This window comes from Mixophyes fleayi, chromosome 3 (genome assembly GCF_038048845.1).
Source record: "Mixophyes fleayi isolate aMixFle1 chromosome 3, aMixFle1.hap1, whole genome shotgun sequence".
NCBI classification, from domain to species: domain Eukaryota; kingdom Metazoa; phylum Chordata; class Amphibia; order Anura; family Limnodynastidae; genus Mixophyes; species Mixophyes fleayi.
In genome coordinates, this window is record NC_134404.1 from 337,967,383 (window position 1) to 337,991,334 (window position 23,952).

A 23,952-nucleotide genomic window follows, 5' to 3' on the forward strand; every position below is an offset into this window, starting at 1 on the left:
CACCGAACCTAAGCCGACTCTTCCAAGGGAACGGGTTTTAAACGTCTGACACCATGAATGTGCGCTTCACCCACCTTGAACCAGCACCCGTACCATACCAAGGCCCACGACCGGGTTGGCCAAACCTACCTCCGAGGCTGAACCAGCACCCGTACCATACCAAGGCCCATGACCGGGTTGGCCAAACCTACCTCCGAGGCTGAACCAGCACCCGTACCATACCAAGGCCCATGACCGGATTGGCCAAACCTACCTCCGAGGCTGAACCAGCACCCGTACCATACCAAGGCCCATGACCGGATTGGCCAAACCTACCTCCGAGGCTGAACCAGCACCCGTACCATACCATGGCCCAGGACCGGATTGGCCAAACCTACCTCCGAGGCTGAACCAGCACCCGTACCATACCAAGGTCCATGACCTGGTTGGCCAAACCTACCTCCGAGGCTGAACCAGCACCCGTACCATACCAAGGCCCATGACCGGGTTGGCCAAACCTACCTCCGAGGCTGAACCAGCACCCGTACCATACCAAGGCCCATGACCGGGTTGGCCAAACCTACCTCCGAGGCTGAACCAGCACCCATACCATACCAAGGCCTGTGCACCAGGTTGGCCCAACTTACCTCTGGGGCTGAACCAGCACCCATACCATACCAAGGCCTGTGCACCAGGTTGGCCCAACTTACCTCTGGGGCTGAATCAGCACACCCGTACCATAACATCATACCTCTGGGGCTGAACCAGTACCCTGTACTATACCACGAGCCCGTGCACCAAGTGGTTCCAGATTCCTCCATGTCTGCGCTGTCACTCATATTTAGATAACCAGGCCCTCACATCAATTGCTCACTAAGATATAGCAGTCACTCCTCTCACAATCCGCAGAGAAGGACCTTCATCCAGGAAGTGAACACTGGTCCAGGAATCAGGACTGGGAGGGAGGGCTGCATTCCTTGGTACCAAGAGAGTTCCCTAACTCCTCACTGTTCTGTTAAACCATTCCCTGTACCCCTGCCCCCTATGACACTGGTCCAGATAACACCACAGCTTCCTGCGTTGTTAACCCTTAGTGATCCAAATAGTTATGCATACACTTCAGTTTTTATTTCTCTTCGGGGGTAATCACCTTCAGTTCTATAAGTACATATCCTGCATGTTATTCTATAATGGTTTCACACCATTAGGTCAACAAGTGACTGTTACAAAAATGAGCTTTACCCATATACAGCCTGGCCTTAGCAAGCCAGTTATTTTAACTTCCTCTAATTATTTCATATAACTTTAACCCACATACGTTTGTTACATTGTAACTGCAGGTTTAACTATAAATGATTTCAGTAAGAGAACTCACAGTCATTCGCTGCCTCTACCTTTCACTGATCAGACTGTCACAGCAAAGATGGTACAAACAGAGACTCGGTTCAGTAGGTTACAGACGTTCTCAAATACACTTATCTGTGAACGAGAAAGTTTTATCTGTTTTCTATTTTTTTATTTTATCACTAGAAAAATGAGACATTTTTTTATTTTTTGGGAACCAGATCAGAATTACCTGCCGGTCTCAGTGGATAAGCCAGGCATTGTACTAGAGGCTGTATCATATAACAAGAATCTGCTGACAGCCTGTTTGTAGATTCTGTACAATACAAATATTGTTCCAGGGTGTAAATTGTTTTGTAAAGCACTCAGACAGCGCTAGTGTCTTGTGACGGAAAGGTAACAGCGGGTTTATAATGCTCTGACCTTTAGATGTATATAACATTGGTCATACAGTCTCTGTGAGCCTTCAGACTAGATACGGTTCTAAGATCATTTAAGCAAAACGATCCCTAGGTTCATCTCAGGGATCTCTGGTCCAGAATTTCTCTCGGAACCCCTGACACGGGGCTTCCAGGCCTTGAAAATATGTTTTTGGACTGACAGTTTTATAATTACTGATGTTCAGTACTTTTTACTGACATTTTTATGTGATTATGAAATGTACCCAAAAGGGAAATCAATAAAATCTAGAAGACAAAGGCAACTAAAAACAATTAGTTAAAAATGTGTTATTTATATAGTGCCCTTCTTCCAATTGGACAATGCTCTTTAAATTGTTTCAGAGGCAGCCATCAGGGGTTGCACTTGGCCAATATTCTATGGAATCATTCACAACTGTCCCTGTCTCATTGGAGCTTACAGTCTAAATTTGGAAGCCAATTAACCTACCAGTATGTTCTTGGACTGTGTGGGAGGAAACCAGAGCACCCGGAGGAAACGCAAGCAAACACGGGAGAGCATACTAACTCCACACATATAGGGCAGTGATAGGAATCAAACCCATGGCAGCAACTCTGTGAGTCAGCAATGCTAACCGCTGTGCTACCGTGCTGCTCGAGTTGATAACTAGCGGTGAGCAAAGCTTCGTGCAAATCGAGTTTAACGGCATTAGAGACCGTGTCACAGAGATATGAAGCTCCATCGATACAAATGTCCGGTTCCGTAGAACGCCGTTCCGTTCCGCACTTTAATTCTACATTTGCGTTTTGCGTAATTTAGAGCTGGAATGTGACTTCATTCTGCTGTGTGGTGGTATTGGGGTGAGACTGGAAACAGTTGAGGCCAAATTCCTCCAGCAAAGTGTATGTGACACTTCCATGCCAATGCATTCTGCACTTATTCTTCAATAACAGGCACGAGGATGACCAGGAAATGAAGTGGGCGGGCTACAGCCAAGCAGAGCATTAAAATGTTAACAGCGGCACAGAATATTTCAGCCCAGCTTGCATGTTTATGTATAGTTTATGTATAGTAATGTTTGAAGACCAGCTTGTAATAAATCTCAGCATCTAAACATCAAATAAATCTATGTCCGTTTTTGAACATGAGACACAAAGTATCACTGTGGAGTTTTCTACTTCAAATCCTTAGAGCTGGCGATTCTACTGATAACAAACAAATGGAGACATTCACAGTACTTAAAGATTCTCCGCTGTTGTAGTCTTTCTTAGAGGTATATGTGCAAATTATCTCCATGGTCTACTTTGTACATATAACTCTTAGAAAAACGATGTAAAAAAAAAAAAAACACCATGAAAGTGGAGTTATCCTTTTAAGCATGTTTTTTTGTTCATCTTTTTGAAGTCCTGGAAAATAAACCAATTGTGGTTGGGAGAGGAGTTTGTGTACAGTATGTAAAATAATCTCAACAAATACTGTGCAGGTACTGCCATCTACTGGCTAAAATGGGGTATGACACCCCAAACTGTTTTGTTGTATTTTAAATATCCCACCGGGGGGGGGGGGGGGGAGTATATGAGAAACAGACAGAAATGGAAAAAAAAAGGATGAATCTTCGTTGCCGCCCAATAAAAAGAATAAAGATAGACACTGGTTGCAGATAATTTTTGCAGTCAAGATAAGTCTCTTGAAAGTTCTGGACCTTTAATTCAATGAGCAGAAGATCAGGAAGTGTAAATGTATTGCAATATTTCACACACCGGTGGTAATCGTATTACCGATGATGAAAAATCCTACAGCCCTTAAGGGAAGGCTCCAATTTAGCCTATGGGTTTATGCAGTTTTATGATACTTACTGAAATCTGTCTGCAAAAATATTCTGTGATTATCACCTTTCTGGACCAAATCTCAATAAAGATCTTTTGCTCTCCTTATATTGGAAACAATCCTAGACACCCACCAAGATCCATCCATTGGAGCCCTGGGTATGATCCCCCCCCAGGGTGTTATGTGTGTGGGGTTTTCATACTCTCCTTGTGTTTATTAGGGTTTCCTCCAAGTCCTCTGATTTCCTCCAACAATCCAAAAGCATTGTGTAAGCTTAATTGTCTTTCTAACTAAATTGACTCTAGTGTGAGTTTCTGTGTCAGTGCTAGGGAATCGAGATTGTAAACTCCACTGGGGCAAGAACTGATGTGAAGGAATAAACATTCTGTGGGTGTACAGCGCTGTGTACTATGTTGGCGCTATATACAGGTTAATAATAATCTCCGTTCTTGGCAGCTCGTACTTTGCACACACAGCACCTGAGTGCATCTTCACTGCATATTCCTTCTCCTGACTGCAATTGTGCAGATCACAGGCCTACAAAGACTTCCTGAATTAACTGGGTACAAGCTATAGGTTTTTCACCCGATTATCAAGCCAATCGCACGATAAACGACCGTTAGGCCCGAAATCGCATTAGTGTGTACGCTCCTATGATCATGTTGTATCACCCCAAAGCACATCGTATCACTTGATTTGATTTTATAAGTGGACTGAAAATCACTATGAATGATGGAACGATTTGGGGCAAATTCTGCAGTGTGTATGTGCTCAGGACCGGCAGTGTCCGTAGATCTTCATAGGGTGTACAGAGTTATGATCTTTTCAGCCAATGGTTATGACAGATGAAGATCACAGATCTGAAGGTAAATCGTGTAAAACGTGTATAGTGTGTACACAGGAATCGGCTGCTGATTGGGACTTTCAGTCATTGGTAATAACTGTTAATGATATCTCACTGGGAGATATTTTCTGTAGTGTGTACCCAGATTTAGCTCTCTCTACAACCTAAGCTTCCACTTGGAATCTTTTGGTATTATGTGCTCAAGTAGTGTATAATCTCTGTGATCTATGGGAAAACCCTAACTTGCACTTCTTAGCTCTGGGAAAAGGGAGCCCCCTTGTGTCTAATGCTAGAACCTTCATCGCAACATTCTGAAAAAGTTACGAACCTTTGAGAATGTTAGACAAGGATGTAGGACTTGTGGTCAAAATGTTATTTGTTAATCTGACCAGCTCAAACGAGGCACAGCTGGTAGTTGTCAGATTCCATAGAATATGAGATGCTCATCTTTAGTTTCACAAAAACACTCAGGTGATACATCAGGTCTTCAGAATGATTACAATAAGCCCTCACATTGAGCGACATATAAACCTACTATACAAGGAGATTGATAACTACACTTCCTGAAACTTTCTTCTCAGTAACGTAAGGGACGATGACTATACTTTTATTTCCGGAGTTATCTTTGTAATATTAAGTAGATTGATTAATATGCCCTGGTCTATCAGCCAGACATATCTAGTTCTCCTCAATTGTGCAAGAAGCAGAGAATACAGTGATTTCAATTCTACCTCCAAACGAGCATTAAAACCGTGGCTATTCTTGTACTGAGAGGTTTCATGTTTTCCCAGTTTCCACTTTTTATTCTGTACCCGCGGCACAGTCGCAGCAACATTACAATTGTGCATTCAACAGAGCCGCAAAAATAACCGCTACTTGTTTTAAACAACTTGTCTCATTTTTGGACAATTGCTACAAGGACGAAGAGATAAAAAGCTTCACTTTGTGTCCTGCAGATTGAATACAACAAGAAATCGGAAGACATTGTCCGGGTTTGGAACCCTTGGGGAAAAGGCGAATGGAACGGACGCTGGAGTGATGCGTAAGAATTTCGTTTACTCCCTTTAAATTCTATACAGACACTTGGGGGTAAATGTATCAAGCTGAGAGTTTTGCGGCGGGTTAGAAAAGTGGAGATGTTGCCTATAGCAACCAATCAAATTCTAGCTATCATTTTGTAGAATGTACTAAATAAATGATAGCTAGAATCTGATTGGTTTTTCAAACCCGCCGGAAAACTCTCAGGTTGATATATTTACCCCTTGGGGTGGAGGGATCCTGCTAGAACGTAAAGTATCAACTGTCAGTTTCTAGTTTCCTGTCTTCTCTCTTTGTTTTCTTTTTTTAAAAAACTTTATTTACCACTTAACAAAAACACATCCAAGTACATTAGTTGTCAAATGAAACAAATAGGAATAATCAACATTCTAATCATTTTCTTTAACATAAAACTGAAATATCAAATTGTATAAAACCCAACCACTGTTTATAATGATCTTAACCTCATGTTTTACAGGTCATCGCAGTGGGACAGAGTCAATCCTGATATACGGAAAAAGCTGAATATTGAAAGAAATGATGGAGAATTTTGGTATTTTTATAGAGGTTATTTTGGGTTTGGACAATAAATTAAATATTTACAAGACATTTAATAGTCGTACGCTTAAACACTGGGGCATTCTGTATTTTAACCAAGGATAAGGATTAGGTGAACTTTGGTCTTGTAGTGACAATATTGTACCCACAATGAGAAAGTGAACAACTTACTGGACCTTTTTTGAGATGACGTGTATGTAAGATAGGGGTGTGCACCGGCCACTTTTGGTGTTTTGGGTTTTGGGTTCTGATTAGCTTGAGGTTTTGGGTTCTGATTTGTTTTGCCAAAACACCCCACGAAAGGTTTTGGTTCTGATTTAGGGTTTTGGGTTCTGATTTTTTTTTTAAAAAAGCATAAAAAGTGCTAAAATCCATATTTTTTTTTTCACTCCTACACTATTATTAACCTCAATAACAATCATTTCCACTAATTTCCAGTCTATTCTGAACACCTCACACCTCACAATATTGTTTTTAGTCCAAAAGGTTGCACCGAGGTAGCTGGATGTCTAAGCTAAGCGACACAAGTGGGCGGCACAAACACGTGGCCCATCTAAGAGTGGCACTGCAGTGGCAGACAGGATGGCAGTTTGCAAGAGTTTGCTAGAGGTGCAAGATGGAATTGTCCTTGGGCCCTCCCACCCACCCTGATGTTGTTGAAATAGGACATTCGCACTTTAACAAACCAATCAGGAACGGTGAACGTAGTTTAATCTCTGGTACTAATATTTCTGGACTGCAGGAACAGTGAACGTAGTTTAATCTCTGGTACTAATATTTCTGGACTGCAGGAACAGTAAACGTAGTTTAATCTCTGGTACTAATATTTCTGGACTACAGGAACAGTGAACGTAGTTTAATCTCTGGTACTAATATTTCTGGACTGCAGGAACAGTGAACGTATTTATATATTGCAGTAGTAATATTTCTTGACTGCAGGAACAGTGAATGTATTTATATATTGCAGTAGTAATATTTCTTGACTGCAGGAACAGTGAACGTATTTATATATTGCAGTAGAAATTATAAAAAATATATTATTTTATATACGGTACTTTTGTATAATTTTTTTTTATTTTTTTTTATTATTTCTGTATACTTTTTTTATAATTTTTTTAAATTATTTTAGTATAATTTTTTTATAATTTTTTTTTTATTTTTTTATAACTTTTTAATAATTTTTAAATAACAATGGCCTTAGCAGAACAGAGCACAGGACACACACAGCACCACTGGACTCAGCAGGACAGAGCACAGGACACAGCACCACTGGACTCAGCAGGACAGAGCACTGGACAAAGCACCACTGGACTGATCAGCAGGACAGAGCACAGGACTAAATAGCCACTAGATTAAGCAGGACAGAGTGACAGGACACAGGACACAGGAGCACCAAACTACAACCTCCCTCTTCAATGATCTGAGCCCGACTGAAGATGGCGGCCGCAAGCGGGGAATTTATGCAATCCGAGTCTCGCGAGATCCGACGTCATAGCCTCGTTTTCATTTCTTTTGGCAGCCGGAAATACCCGAACAGTGCTTGGATCCCGTCGGATCCGCACTGTTCGGTTGGGCTCGGATTAGCGCAATCCGAGCCTGCTCATCTCTAATGTAAGACAAGCCTTAGAGAAAAAATATCACCTTGTGTTATTACAGTAGAATAAGAGATTACACAAGAACTTGCTGTCCATAAACACATGGGGTAGAGTTTAATACATTATGTAAACAGGTGCATACAAGTTGAACTTCTAAAATCTGACCCTTAGCTCTTTCTAGAGTTCCAGAAAACTCTCTAGAGGTTGTATAGTTTATATCCGCAACACAGTCCCAAATATACAAGTATCGGATACCCAGGCAGATTATAATAATTTACTCCATCACAATATTATAATACAATCTGCTATGTGACAACAGTGCTCATTGTTTCTTTTTAATATATTATGATTATTTGTTTGCAGGATGTCCTGCCCGGATTTCATGCAGAATTTCAGAGAAGTGAACATTTGTAACCACAGCCCGAATTTCTTAGACTTCGAAGAGCAGTACGTCTGGGAGTCCAATGTTAATTATAACCAGTGGGTGAGAGGCAGCACTGCAGGCGGGTGCAGCACCGCAGGTTCGTTACTCATTATAAACATTTCAACTCACCAACTTCACTGCAGCATTATGGGGTAACTGTTGTGTAGAGCGCAGCAACATTGTTGCAACAATGTAACCAAACTAACAGTCATCACTGGCTTTACCTCCAGTATTATTGTAGCGAGTTTGGAAGGGAGAAGGATGTGATTTCACAGTGTTGTCTTTTCAAGCTCACTTGATACCTATTTAGCTGAAACCTGTGGACATCAGTAAATAAAATGTTTGCAGATCATCTTAATAAACACTGGGGGATATGATTGTGAAAGTAAAAAAATTGAGGTCATGAGTTCGAATCCCGACCATGGCCTTAATTGTGTGGAGTTTGTATGTTCTCCCCGTGTTTGCGTGGGTTTCCTCCGAGTGCTCTGGTTTCCTCCCACACTCTAAAAACATACCCGTAGGTTAATTGGCTGCTAAGAACATTAACCCTAGTTTGTGTATTTAAAAACAAACAAACTAACTGCTGATTATTAAATCTAACCAGAATCTACTCTGTATTTTCTTCAACATTGACAAACTCCACATAAAACATCTTATTTAGTGATCTCCTTTAGCTATTTTAGTGCAATATTCCGTCTCAACCAAAGAGGAATCTAATTTACATATCATTTGTGTGACAATTGTTTACTAAATATCTTGGTCGCACATTACCCAGCATCCCCCTCCTTGTGAGCTGTTCACATCATGAATTCTTCTTATTTGCCTTATTTTGTAAAATTTCTATTAAAAAAAAACACTAATTTTGTGAGACGCTGATTTTAAATTGTCAAAGCACGATGCTAAATACAATTAAAAATGGACCTCGTATAAACAATACTTATTTGTGTCATTGTGCTGTAGACAACTCGCAGATTATAATTTAGGGTAAATAATTGAAGTAACACTCTTTTCATACAATGTAACTACGGGACAAATCATACAAAGGTTTTTTTTATTCTGCTTATCTACTGAACGAAAGTCCTATCAGTTCTGAAAAATGTATAAAATTAATTGTGTATAGTAAGATATAAAGAAAAGCTACAAGATACCACAGGTAAATGTGACAATTATCTTGGCCATGAAGTTTTTGAATCCATCCAGTCATAAAACGATTAAACTCTAAAATAATGAGTTGGCATTTAATAATAAAAAAAAATACATTGTAATGAGATGAGAATAAAATGTCTAATATTCATACTTGGTTAAACAGACCCAAAAATAAATTACAAGGGTAAATACACATAAAATGTAAATTTGATATATCTGCTGCCCCCTAAAACGTAGTGTCCCAGACAAGTGCCTAGTTTGCCTATACAGTCTATATAGCCATGGAAATGCGAATGAACGCCATTTATAAAGCCCACTCGTGTCTAAAATTCACGACATAACAATCTTATTTCGATGTTCCGGTTTCATCAGATGACATATGGAAAAACCCCCAGTACGTGATCACAGTTGCGGAGTCCCAGGCCGGGAAGAGAGGCTACAATGTGACCGTTGCTCTCATGCAGAGTCTTAGTAATGAGTGGAAGTACAAACCTCGCTGGTTACCCATCGGATTCTCCTTCAGCAAGGTACAGTAACTTGTATTCCTTTATAGCAGTCAGGTGATGACCCGGCTTCAGGCTTGATTTGCTAAAATCTTCCCACATAAATATGTTTGGAGCCTGAAGACTTGAATGTTGAGTTCAATCACTGTACGGGAGGTCACAGGAGGTAGTGAGAGCAAATATATTAACTGAGTGAGTTAGATGTATGAATGTCATCTTACATAAAGTTGTGTTTGACATCACAATCTCACCAGAGGGGCAGTGCCATGATGTGAGGAGGGCAAAGACAGCCCACATTACCATACCTGCCAACATTTGGGCAGGCGGCATTGGGACAGGGGCGTGGTCACTTCTCAATGGGTGCTTGACCACATATCGATGGGGCATGGCCTGCCAAGTGCTTTTGAAGAGCTTGGCTTCCCCGTTCTCTCCTCCCTCCAAACACCTTCGTTGGTGTGTGCACACGTTTACCGTTGGTCTGCCATGCGTGCAGCAGTGAAAGACAATACTTCCCAACTTTTCTCACAGCTTTGTCCCGATTGTGATGGCGGGACACAGTCCTAAAATCGGGACTGTCCCACCTAAATCACGACAGTTGGGGAGTATGGATTAGTGATGTGAAGCTCCTGTTTAAATGATGCAGGAAAATTGTGATGTCAAATGCAGTAATATAGGATACAAAATTCATACTCCCAATTTATTTGAACCATATTAACTATATGTAAGCATATACATAATTAATATGAGTGGATATAGTCAGGCCAGATTTTTTGAAGGGCATTTGTCCTGGGTCACCATCATCTAACACAACCCATGAACTTGAGTATTGTTGGAGCTGTATTTAATGAATTAGTAAGATTCTAGTAATCAATAAAACTTTGTTTTTTAATTTGATCAAATAAGTTGTTGTTTTTTGGTATAATAAATGAGAGTTTTGCCTATCTCCCATCATTTGAAGGGCCTGCCCATGATCTTCACAAACCATTCACCCATCAAACCAACTATGCTCACTTTCTGATCCGCCCCATTCAGGGTCCAACCATCGGGAAAGTCCAACCAGAATGGGAACTATTGAGGATTATGGTTTTATTTTTAATCAGTTTACTATACAAAATGTGGGCATGTGCCTGCAGAAATGTTTTCTATCGTAGCAAAATATTTAGACGTAAGGCCTTGTACACACAGGTGTTAATTTTACTTATTCTATGCATTTTCTTAAAGACTATTAAACGCACTTTAGTGCCAATGATGCAAAAAATGTAAAGCAAATGGACCTCTATACAAATACTTCCCTTCACGGCCGATTTCAGTGTTTGTCTGCAGAATTCATGATCATCAATGCTTGGTACATTATAACGGAGTACCATAGGAACACTCATTTAGTACATAGTATACTGTGCTGCAGGGTGGCTTTGATAACGCTATGTTAACAGGAGAACAAAAAAAGTATTTGTCTTCATTTGCCATTGTTTTTCCTGCCTGTCTGTATGTTTTAAGCATAACTGTGTAGACGCAATAATTTATCTAGCAAAAATTCAGCTGGCAAAACTGTATAGTCTGAAAAAGAAAACTAATATATTTTTGTATTTATTTTTCCAGGTTGTTGTCAAGGTAAGAAATCCATAAGATGCTGATTGTATGGGCAGGTATGTGCAGAAGACACAATAAGAAATATATTGCTATTTTAAACAAACGTCCAATAGAGACATTTTTAGAATACAATTTTTTGCATTAAAATACTAAGTAGGGTTTTTTTAAACAGCAAAATGAATGGGTGAATAGTCCTATTGCCTGTAAAAATGGGTGTTTTCATCGGTGATGGCGTCTGTTTTTGCTTCGCCCAATAAAGGAAAAGAATTAGCGCTGACAAATGACCATGCAGGTGACAAATAGTACCGGTGAAGCTTTTGCTTGGGTAAGGCTGGGTAGACACTTTCAGCTGATCATCTGGCCAATCACATGATAAACGATTGTTCGGCCCTATATTGCATTTGTGTATACATTGAAACAATGAACGGTTATTGTTCTAAAGCTCATCGTATCATTTCAATTGATTTTTAAACCGGACTAAAAATCTTGTTCAATGATGGAATGACGTTCCAGTTCTGCAGTGTGTACGCACTCAGGACCAGGATCTCCATAGAGTTTACAGAGTCACCATCTTTTCAGCCGATGGTTACGACAGATGAAGAGCACAGATCTGATGGTAAATCTTGCAAAACATGTAGAAGAGAAATTTTCTGCAGTGTGTACCCAGCCTAAGTCTATTTAACAAATACTTATCTCAAGATAGCAATAACAGCACAAGAACTGACATCTTTTTTACTGCGCATACGAGAACCATGAACATTGGTTCACCAGACAACGTTGTTGTACCCTCCAGTGTATGTAGGCAATGAGGCCCCCGCATATCATACCTCGCAACATTTGCCATTTCCAAATTGCAATATGGCCACCCAAGGGGTGAAGCCCTGGATCGCACCTAACACACTCTGCCCTTAGAAAATCTTGAATTGCTGCACACACCGATGGCACAGCGAGGAGCCGGGACATAACTCCTGACTTGTTGTCAATAGAGACAACGGTGAAGACGGCAGGACTGTTGGATAGTCCCCTCTAATTTCAACTGTGCCCCCGATATTGGGACAGTAAGGAGGTATGCTTTAAAAGGATAAAAATGTGAGTAGATCATTGACTCATGCTAAGAAATTATTCATTTTGAAAGTACAAAGGTCAAACCAACGCTACTGCTAAATATACACTGATTAACCTGGAGATAGCGTAGGATTATGTCAGGAGTTGCTAATCCTGTTGTCAGTTATTGAACACATGCAGTTGCAGCCCATTCCCTCATAATATATGATCCGAGCAGAAATAAACGCAGTGCAATCCTCTCTATTAATGGCAGCCAGCAGGTGGGCATTTGAAAAAGGGAACACTGAGCTTTATTCTTAGTGGATTAAATACAGCATTTCCCCCTAAAGCAATCTGGTTTATTTCTCAGATGAACCACAGCTGTTTTGTTAATGGCTCACAGCTGAGCACCTTCACTAACAATCCCAGACATGCCAGTGATCACTGTGCAGTTATTAACTCTGCTATATTCCATATTATTTTTTCATGATGCAGAAGTCAGACTTACACATTTTCTTGATGCAATGTAGTACTGCAATATAACCTGTAGGTGTCACTGTTTCTGCTTTTGTCTATTAGAATTATTTTTTTTTGTAGGAAACACACTGGATCCAGGATCACATTTGGGATCTGGCCAAATATGACCAGTTTTTAGCAACATTAGACTGATCTATTCTTGCAATTTAGGTTATTGCTCATCTTTCAAAAACATTAGCATACCTTCCAACTGTCCTGATTTTGATGGGATAGTCACAAATCGTGGACCTCAAAGGGGACGGGGCTTCTACAGAAAGGGGCGGACCTTAACTTAAAAGTGGGTGTTTTAAAACAACAGGTGGGACTGCCACATAAGATCATCTCTCTGCTTATCTGCCAACACCATGTTTGTGGAAGCCAAAGTCTAAAAAACCCCGAATGGACTGGTCATTTAAAAATATTGGGAAAAATGTATTGTCATTTTTTTGAAACATTTCACTTTCTTTCTTTTATTTAAAAAAAAGTTTTTCTCACTTTTTCTTATTTTATTCTTACTGACTCATTCTGACTTTCTCATACTTTCTTTTGCTCTTTTTTTCACTTTCTCTTTTGCTCTTTTTCTTTCTCTTTATTTCTTGCTCCTTTTAGCACCTTTTTCTCTCTTTTTATCACTTACTTTTTTGCCTCTATTTTTCTTTCTCCGATCCCGGCTTCTCACACGTATTCTTCATCCTTATGTGTAAGCCGCAGAAAAAATTGAAACAAAAATAAATCAGGAAATTCTGTGCAACACATTTAAGGGATTATTCCACAGAAAGGAATGTTCAAAATTTTGCAGCCAAATGTGTTATGAAATCAATGTTCTTTGGAGCAGTTCTCAAAATGAATTTCTACTGAGCAGCCATGCTTACAGAAGCTTCTCTATCTTACATCACTCTGGAATAGGAGAAGGAGAGAAGAGTCTGGGTTCTTCTCTATCAGTCTTCTAGGTAACAGAAACACTGCTCTATTTGTGGACTGAAAACACAGAAGCAAAGGTGGTAACAGAGAAAGATTCATTTTACTTTATATCTTCAGTCATTTAGGAGCTTAGAATGTGGCTGTTGTGGTTTTGATGAAGGGGGAAGAATTCTATAACACGTAAAGTTTTAGCAAAACTGTGGTGGTAAGTCATAAAGTAGTTTTCACCTATGTAGCCTTCAACCCCTTAAACCAAACAAGTAAAAACTTTATGGACCTGAATCTTGACAGAATGAGTCTTATACCAGTAAACACAACTACATGCAGAATGCAATTCATGGTCTCAGGCAAATGGCACTTCCGGCAACCTACAATTTGAATGGCAGAAGGGTGTAGGATGGGGGGGACTACCGTAGACAATATGCGGTAAGGGCCTGCCTGGGTCAAACACATGATGGCTCAGTGGTTAGCTTCTGCCTTACAGCACTGGGGCCATGAGTTCAATTCCCGACCATGGCCTTATCTGTGAGGAGTTTGTATGTTCTCTCAGTGCTTGCAAGGGTTTCCTCCGGGTGCTCCGGTTTCCTTCCACACTCCAAAAACATACTGGTAGGTTAATTGGCTGCTAACAAAATTGACCCTAGTCTGTGTGTATGTTAGGGAATTTAGACTGTAAGCCCCAATGGGGCAGGGACTGATGTGAGTGGGTTCTCTGTACAGCGCTGCGGAATCAGTTGCGCTATATAAATAGATGATGATGATGATTGAAGCTATGGGCATTTCTTAGGTACATATTTTCTAGCCGTAATAACCTGCTCAGATTGGAATGAAAACGTTTCTCGAGATCCGCTTGTACTTATACTGGCGGACATTGAGTTCTGATTGCGTTCTGTAATGAATCAGGCCCTATGTTCCCCATATTCTTGTCTTTATCGGGGCAGTTCATTTAGGGGAACAAGAGAGAGTTATAATATCAGAAATAAGCCAAGCACAGTCGGTAGCTGGGTTAATACAGATTAGTTGAACATTTTATGTCTGCTGCATCCTTGCAGGGTGTTAAGAACGGATCACAGCAGAAATACTCCCGGCAGCAAGTAGCGGAAACAATAAACTCGGGATTAGAACGGGCGCGAGAAGTCACCAGGTCATTCATGGCTCCGCCCAGCACCTACGTCATTGTGCCATACACCGAAAACAAGGGGCAAGAGTCGGAGTTTCTTCTCAGGATTTTCACACAGACTTCTGAAATTGCCAAGTAACATATTTTATTTTTGTATTTTATATTTCAATGGATAAGGATAACAAATGATATAATCAATGTACTCTATGTAATAATTTCAGTAGAACAGTAGAACCTTTACATTCATAGAACCATTTCTAGAAAATATAGCGATACCCCTATAAACTGTGCCCTGAAACCTGCGCATAAGTTTCTGTTGGCTTGTTTTTTAATTAGGGTTTAAAGAGTGTTCTATTGATAACAAATTTTCAATATAGATGGTGAAGATAATACGAAGAAACAAGGCAAAGCTGTTACATCCTGAAACAAACCATGGGCCTAATCCTATCACACCACATTTTTTGATAATCTTATAGCTTCCCACACCAAAGAAGAAAAGTGGCGGTAAAATAGGCCAAGTTTCACCAGCTCACCCTTACAATCTGCCAAGCTATCTGCTGTTAGGCCATGGCTGTTTTATCTGCAAGATCTCTGGGGTGTCTGGAAGAAATCGGTGCTGTTGAAGGGAATTGAGAAGTTTTTGAGGGGGCAGACAAGAGATGATGAACTGGGTCCCCAATTTATAACTACACCCAGACTGACAGAAGTTACAGTAGAACCCACAAGGAGATAGCAAGAAGACATCAAGAAGCTCTACTTTTTCACCAGGGTTTAAGGTATTCCTCCATCCAGTGTAAAAAAAGAGGAGTTTGTTTTAGGACAGAGAGAATGGATACGGTTCAACCTGCCAGGTAAACTAGCCTGTACTTAATTTGGTGTTATTTCATTTTTGAAGGCCCACCATGATAGCTTGAGTTCACCTACTGATGCTGGAAAGTCAAGTTTACACTTGACAAAGTGTAAACCTTCCAATCATCAAAGTGTTTCTGGTGTAAACATATCAATGATATTAACATTATTGTTAGCAAGGTAATTCGGTTGTATGTTATTATTGCTAAATGAGTATTATCATTGTAGATATGAAGACACCCAAACAAGGTCTAGAGAAGACCGACAGGCGCTGTACTCCAGCAATGCTCCAGTACAGTAAGTACTAGCGTGTTATCTCAATGTTATATATAGAGCTACGGGACCTGATTTATTAAAAAATAAAAATGAGTAACTTGGCACCTTGGCAAAACCATGTTGCATTGGACGGGGAGGTAAATTTTAAATGTGAGGACAGATTTATAGTTGGGGTAGGGCATGTCCTAGATCAACTTTATATTTCAGTGTACAAATAAGCTATCAAGTATTTGTGTGCTACATGAAAAAACAGTCAGTATTTATCTTATGTGCAAAATAATAAACTAATTTGCATCCCTTGTATTGTAACATGGTTTGTCCAGGAGAAAACTTACTCATTTTTTTGCCTTATTTTCCTTAATGAATCAGACCATCTGTGTTCCTGTCTCTCCTCTTCCTCCGTGTTGAAACGACCAATCACTCTTCCCACTGTAAGTTCTGTAATTTGTGCTTCCCCAAAATATTACTTGTTACCTCTTGAATAGGCATTTTGTGATTAAAGACATTTCTAAGTACCTTCCACCAGCATGATCACCAGTTAGTACTCCGTTCCCCACGGCAATGTTACCATATGTACTCCCTGAGCAGCAAAATTAAGGACGGACAGTATGCTGAAAAATATGCCCACAAAATTGTGGTTGGACGTGTGTATTGTGAGTTGCATGTGTCTTACTATACATAAAAATAGCAACATAAATATTGAAGATAATACAAATCAATAGGGATAAGAGACAAATAACAAGAGAAATGCAACTTGTAATCTAGTGAATAGATTTGTCCATGACAAAGCTGCCGTCATTATCATCATCATCTACTTGGAAGAGTAGGAGCGTGATTCTTGTGTGGGGGCGTCACCTACTCCGAATAGCAGTTTTTCTGCGCAGTGGGGGGCACCAATGTCAGCAATATATATTTCCTGGTATATCAGTAATATGTGACTAATCTAAATGTGACTTTCAATAACCAGCTTAACGCTTCCATCACTGCCAAGTCCAACTCCACCGTATCGATACTTTGTGCCACAAGCGGCGTCTGCCAACGTGTAAACATTACAATCATCAATTCTGGTGTAAACATATCAATGATATCAACATTACCGTATTCACATGAGCCTCTCTAATTACAGCAAGGTAATTAATGTATGTGTTATTATTGCTCATTGAGTATTATCGTTTTAGATATGAAGACACCCAAACAAAGTCTAGAGAAGACCGCCAGGCGCTGTACCCCAGCAATGCTCAAGTACGGTAAGTACTAGCGTTTTACTTCAATGTATTATATACAGTGCATCCGGAAAGTATTCACAGCGCTTCATTTTTTCCATATTTTGTTATGTTACAGCCTTATTCCAAAATGGAATAAATTAATTTTTTCCCTCAAAATTGCAAAAAAATCTTTTTGAGATTTTTGCAAATTTATTAAAAATAAAAAAGTAAGTAATCACATGTACATAAGTATTCACAGCCTTTGCCATGAAGCTCAAAATTGAGCTCAGGTGCATCCTGTTTCCACTGATCATCCATGAGATGTTCCTACAGCTTAATTGGAGTCCACCTGTGGTAAATTCAGCTGATTGGACATGGTTTGCAGAGGCACACACCTGTCTATATAAGGTCACACACCTGACAGTGCATGTCAGAGCACAAACCAAGCATGAAGTCAAAGGAATTGTCTGTAGACCTCCGAGACAGGATTGTCTCGAGGCACAAATCTGGGGAAGGGTACAGAAAAATATCTGCTTCTTTGAAGGTCCCAATGAGCACAGTGACCTCCATCATCCGTAAATGGAAGAAGTTCGGAACCACCAGAACTCTTCCTAGAGCTGGCCGGCCATCTAAACTGAGCGATCAGGGGAGAAGGGTCCTAGTCAGGGAGGTGACCAAGAACCCGATGGTCACTCTGTCAGAGCTACAGCATTCCTCTGTGGAGAGAGAAGAACCTTCCAGAAGGACAACCATCTCTGCAGCAATCCACCAATCAGGCCTGTATGGTAGAGTGGCCAGACGGAAGCCACTCCTTAGTAACAAGCACATGGCAGGCCGCCTGAAGTTTGCCAAAATGCACCTGAAGGACTCTCAGACCATGAGAAACAATATTCTCTGGTCTGATGAGACAAAGACTGAACTCGCGTGAATGCCAGGCGTCATGTTTGGAGGAAACCAGGCACCGCTCATCACCAGGCCAATACCATCCATACAGTGAAGCATGGTGGTGGCAGCATCAAGCTGTGGGATGTTTTTCAGCGGCAGGAACTGAGAGACTAGTCAGGATAGAGGGAAAGATGAATGCAGCAATGTACAGAGACATCCTGGATGAAAACCTGCTCCAGAGCGCTCTTGACCTCAGACTGGGGCGAAGGTTCATCTTTCAGCAGGACAACAACTCTAAGCACACAGCCAAGATATCAAAGGAGTGGCTTCAGGACAACTCTGTGAATGTCCTTGAGTGGCCCAGCCAGAGCTCAGACTTGAATCCAATTGAACATCTCTGGAGAGACCTGAAAATGGCACCGACGATTCCCATCCAACCTGATGGAGCTTGAGAGGTGCTGCACAGAGGAATGGACGAAACTGCCCAAAGATAGTTGTGCCAAGCTTGTGGCTTCATATTCAAAAAGACTTGAGGCTGTAATTGCTGCCAAAGGTGCATTCAGCAAGATATTGAACAAAGGCTGTGAATACTTATGTACATGTGATTTGTTTTTTATTTTAATAAATTTGCAAAAATCTAAAAAAAAAAAATTTCACGTTGTCCTTATGGGATATTGTGTGTAGAATTTTGAGGGGAAAAGGAATTTATTCCATTTTAGAATAAGGCTGTAACATAACAAAATGTGGAAAAAGTGAAGTGCTGTGAATACTTTCTGGATGCACTGTATAATCCTACTGTGTTCCTGTTTTTCTTATTTCCCCATTGGTTTATCTCCCAATCACTCTCCCCACAAGTCCTGTAATTTGTGCTTCCCCAAAATATTACTTGTTATCTCTTTAATAGGCCATTTGTAATTATGGACATTTCTAAGTACCTTCCACCAGCATGATCACCAGTTAATTCTTATCCTCTATGTACAGAACCATAGAATACAATTTGCCTTCTTCAACACACAGCATGCAAATACAGATATTGCAGCACGGTGGCTCAGTGGTTAGCACTTCTGTCTTACAGCACTGGGGTCATGAGTTCAATTCCCGACCATGGCCTTATCTGTGTGGAGTTTGTATGTTCTCCCCGTGTTTGCGTGGGTTTCCTCCGGGTGCTCCGGTTTCCTCCCACACTCCAAAAACATACTGTTAGGTTCACTGGCTGCTGACAAAATGAATCCTACAGTGTGTGTGTTAGGGAATTTAGACTGTCAGCTCAATTGGATTAGTGACTGATGTGAATGGCAAACATTCTCCGTACAGCGGGTGGGACTATATAAACAAATGGGGCTCGCAGCTGAAGGGCCCCAATCTGTCCTCTGAAACATTCATGTGTATATATGTTTTCCCCCACCTGCGTGCACCCCTGATGGGGCCCACAAATGTCTTTATTTTTAAACCATTACAGGGCATATAATACTGCTACGTACAGTATATACAGTATTTACAGTAATTGGTCAATATATATTTTCATTTTAGATATCCAACCACCAAAACAATGCCAAGAAACGGAAACCAAGCGCTCTCCCCGAACTCTTCATTAGGGTAAATTCCGTTTCTTTTCATGTTTCCCTTATGGGGTGGAATTGATTGAAATCTATAAAAATTGTGTTGACATAATATATGTAACATGTTTAATGCAACATTTGACAATGACACAGATTGTAAAGGTTCAGTTCTCAGGTTTGTACTCTGATTTCTCTACAGTCCCTAATTCCAGGGTCTTAGGCTTCTAGGTCCAGGCCTTCCTTGCGCATAGCTCCCAACTGTCCCAATTTTGTCTGAATGCCCTGATTCCCGCCCCACAAAAGGGGTGGAGTTTAATGGAAAAGTGGGTGGATTTTGAAAAACATGGTCATTTGTGGGTGGAGCTTGGGCGTAACTGGGCAATTTAGGCGCGGGGGGGGCTCATTTTGTCCTGCTTTTGGGGTTTTGAATGTTGGGAGCTATGCTTGGGTGCCTAGTGGGGGGCAAATACTGGACCACATCGGCCTCAATCAGTTTTTGCCTCCTCAACCCCAAGTGAGCTGGGGAAAGGGATTGTGGGAGCTTCCAATTGGCCCACATGGCCACACCCCTTCTAGGCTGTGTAAGCATCTTTAGCTTTTGGTTAAAGACACCATCATTAACCTCCGAGGGCCCCGCCAGCTTCATCAGTTACTGTCTTTGCAATATTTCCAGAAAGAAAGGGGGAAATTTTTTTTTTTTAATTCTTTGCAATTATTATACATTTTAAAACAAAACAAAAACAAAACATATCACTATACAAAGTATGTTGTGTGACTCTAAATATATCACAGGAAATACATTTATAGAAAAGTGTGATATGGAAACTGGTCAATGAGGCAGAGTCTGCTAACATTGCAGTTTACATATTGATGCAAGTCAGCGACTTGGGACATCACTGTATTAATAGTTGATGCTTCCCTAGCTGTTGCGCAAATAAATAAATCAATAAAAATGGTGCGATCAGTAGGCTGATCCCACATCCATGCGACCAGTTTCATTTCCAAATTAGAAAGCTACAAATTTTTCAAAATATAGGCTTAGATACCTTTAAACGTGTCCATATAGGCAGTGAGCAAGGTAAGTATGTCATCCACCAATGTGCGTAGACCATTAAAGTAACTATGTCATTCTTTAATTGCACAGTAATCCCTACAAAGCAAAGTTTTACAATCATGTTTCATATGAAACCGTAACTTTTCCTGTGCTTCATTTTTCTTCCAGTGACTTTAGCTCAAGGCTTAGCATAAACACTCAGAATCCTAAGGTAAATGGATACTCGTCTCCTTAATTGCTTTTATCAATATCTGTCAAAAGTTATAATGCCCAACTTAAGCTTTTTTTGCCAGCTAACATTTTTCTTGTATAAATCCCACACTGCCGTGGTCTAATATGTCGCGTTCCGGAGACTTTGATTTACAGCCTTGTAAAAACAAAACTGCCTTTATGTCTGTAGAATGGCAATGTATAATTAATTGTGCCGTCACCGGTACAGTTCTCAGAGCGCAGTTGCACACACAGCAGTCTGCGTTACAGCAATGCTAACTCATCAAGTCTGTTATAACACCCTGCTGGGAGCAGAGGACTGACAACAGTCGTTCCCCTGTCATTTTCCTTCCAAATGGGTTACTTCACGAAACAAACATACCTGTCATCTTCCATTGTGAGCGTTACATGCAAACCAAGCCTAACATATACCTGGTTTAATGAGAAACAGCAAAAAGACAGATTTATATGTTATTTGGCCCAAGGCTTCTTATCGTTTTTCCTGATATCTCTCATCTCTAAATGTTCTTTTAACTTTAGATAGTTTCCATACAGACATTACTACATAATCTCCAGCCATATTGCCAGCTCCTAGGGTACATACCCGATGTACAATTCAGGTTTCGCTATTTAGTACTGGTAGTATCAGTGACAGGCGCGCTTCAAAAACCAGCAATCTCCAGCGTCCATCATCATCAACAACATCATTTATTTATATAGTGCCAACATATTCCGTAGCGCTTTACAATTGGGGACAAACATAATAAACTAATAAACAAACTGGGTAAAACAGACAAAGAGGTGAGAAGGCTGCTCGCAAGCTTACAATCTATGGGACAATGGGAGTTTGACACATGAGGTTAAGTCTACATTTTGCATTTTGGCCCAGTCAGACTGCAAAGGTAAAAGTGACTCATAGGCTAAATGATCCTGTCACACAACAATGTTTGTCAGGGGGTAGTTGTGTAACAGGCGCTAATAGGCTAAGGTAGTGAGGTTAAGAGGGTGGTTGAGGAATATTATAAGCTTGTCTGAAGAGGTGGGTTTTCAGAGAACGCTTGAAAGTTTGTAGACCAGAGGAGATTCTTACTGTGCGAGGGAGAGAATTCCATAGAGTGGCAGCAGCCCGAAAAAAGTCCTGTAACCGGGAATGGGAGGATGTAATGAGGGTGGATGAGAGACGCAGATCTTGTCTAGAACGGAGTTGCCGAGTTGGGAGATATTTTGAGACAAGAGAGATGTATGTTGGTGCAGCTTTGTTGATGGTTTTGTAGGTTAGTAAAAGTATTTTATATTGGATTCGGTAGAAAACAGGCAGCCAGTGTAGAGACATACAGAGTGATTCAACAGAGGAATAACAATTTGCAAGGAAAATCAGTCTTGCCGCAGCGTGCAAAATATATTGTAGGGATTTGAGTCTGTTTTTGGGAAGACCAGTAAGGAGGGAATTGCAATATATTCAATGCGGGAGATGATAAGTGCACGAATTAAGGTTTTTGCAGTGTCTTGCGTGAGATATGTGCGAATTCTTAAAAATGTTCTTTAGATGTATGTAGCATGATTTAGATATAGAGCCAATGTGGGGAACAAAGGATAGGTGTGAGTCAAGGATTACACCTAGGCTGCGAGCTTGTGGGGTGGGATCATTTTATGCACTACATAGACCGTATGATCTCATATCTATCTCTCTATCTATCTATCTCATGTCCCTGTATGTATGTAAAAAAAAAATAGGTGGATTAATAGAGAGATTCACTGTACATAGTGGAAATTCATGTAATTAAGAGGTCAAATGCTGTCTGCAATTTCACCATGGCATTAATTAAACAAGCTAATTACAGTTGCTGTAATTACTCATTAGTGTTGACTGAAAATGAATGGAGTCTTTGACCTTGTAGAGGTCACTGTGATACATCAGACTGATGGAAAACATCCCAAATTACATCTACATTTATCTCCCACAATTCTTAGGTAGAAGATGAAAGTCTCTCTCCAGCTTTGTTACCTCTCAGTGCTTTGTCTTTCATACCACTCACCGCCTGTAGGGGGCGGGCAACAGTCAGCCTGATGGGGCAAATACTATTAATGGTACTTGACACAACAAACCTACCCAGCATCTGATGCACTGCCGGAGCGCGGCTTTTACCAGCTATTGCACAAGTGTAGGGCTGCACAAAACACAAATATCACACTCTGCTTATTTATTGAGTAGCGTTCCCAGAAATTAATATAGCGGACAAAGATATAAATGCTGAGTTTATTTTGTGAAACCTTTTTTTTTTGTCGATACTTCAAACAATCCCTTAAAACCCACCTGTTCAGGAAAGCCTATCCTTCCTCTATCTAACATATTCCCTGCCAGCCACAACCTGCCTCTTCTTTTTTCACGAATCATAGTACACCGCCCCCTCATTCTTCCTCGTTCCTCATACTAGTTACTCTTGTTCATCTCTCCCTTCAGATCTCTAGTCCCCGCACCCTGACTCGCCTGTCCTCACGTCCTCCTTCAGCTACCTTTGCCTCCTGCACGCCAACATCATTTTTGCACCTTGTGACTATGCCCCTGCCTTTGGTCTCGTCTTCTGCCTTGCCTTGGCATCACTCATGCTCTGATTCTGTTAGTCCGCCCCCACACAGCACCTCTTCTACTTCTCTGCCTTCCCTTTTCTAGCTTCTAGTGTTCTGGACCTCACTTATACCTCTTTGCCCGGTGTACCTGCTTTCAGCTGGGTTGAACACTTAATTGCACTTTGTTTTTATTGCCCTGTATGATGTGTTCTGTTTCATCCTATGCTCTTTGTACAGCGCTGCGTAGCCTTTGTGGCACCATATAAATAAAAGATAATAATAATAATACTTAATGTGTTTTTAATATTTTTGTGCTTTCTAATCAGGCAGTTTTGAAAAGATATATCGATGGCAGTTATGAAACTGTTTTTGCCCATTATGCAAACCAGGTGAGTAAATTCTTGCAGTGAATGACAGTTTCTTAATAGTTCTATTTGTATAATTTTCTCTCATTTATTTATGTTTTACTTTTTATCAAATATATGTGTTCTATTCTTT

At 40.5% G+C, this 23,952-nt stretch overlaps 1 protein-coding gene across 1 annotated transcript in view; it reads left to right on the forward strand.

The window, feature by feature from the left end:
• Positions 1–23,952, forward strand: part of LOC142144977 (calpain-13-like) — a 95,679-nt gene that overhangs the window by 52,663 nt on the left and 19,064 nt on the right. Inside the window, 10 exon segments of the mRNA XM_075204368.1 lie at positions 5,350–5,435; positions 5,910–5,984; positions 7,948–8,105; positions 9,527–9,693; positions 14,781–14,983; positions 15,926–15,994; positions 17,152–17,220; positions 19,594–19,659; positions 20,845–20,887; positions 23,781–23,843. Of these exon segments, the coding sequence (XP_075060469.1) occupies positions 5,350–5,435; positions 5,910–5,984; positions 7,948–8,105; positions 9,527–9,693; positions 14,781–14,983; positions 15,926–15,994; positions 17,152–17,220; positions 19,594–19,659; positions 20,845–20,887; positions 23,781–23,843 (999 nt within the window).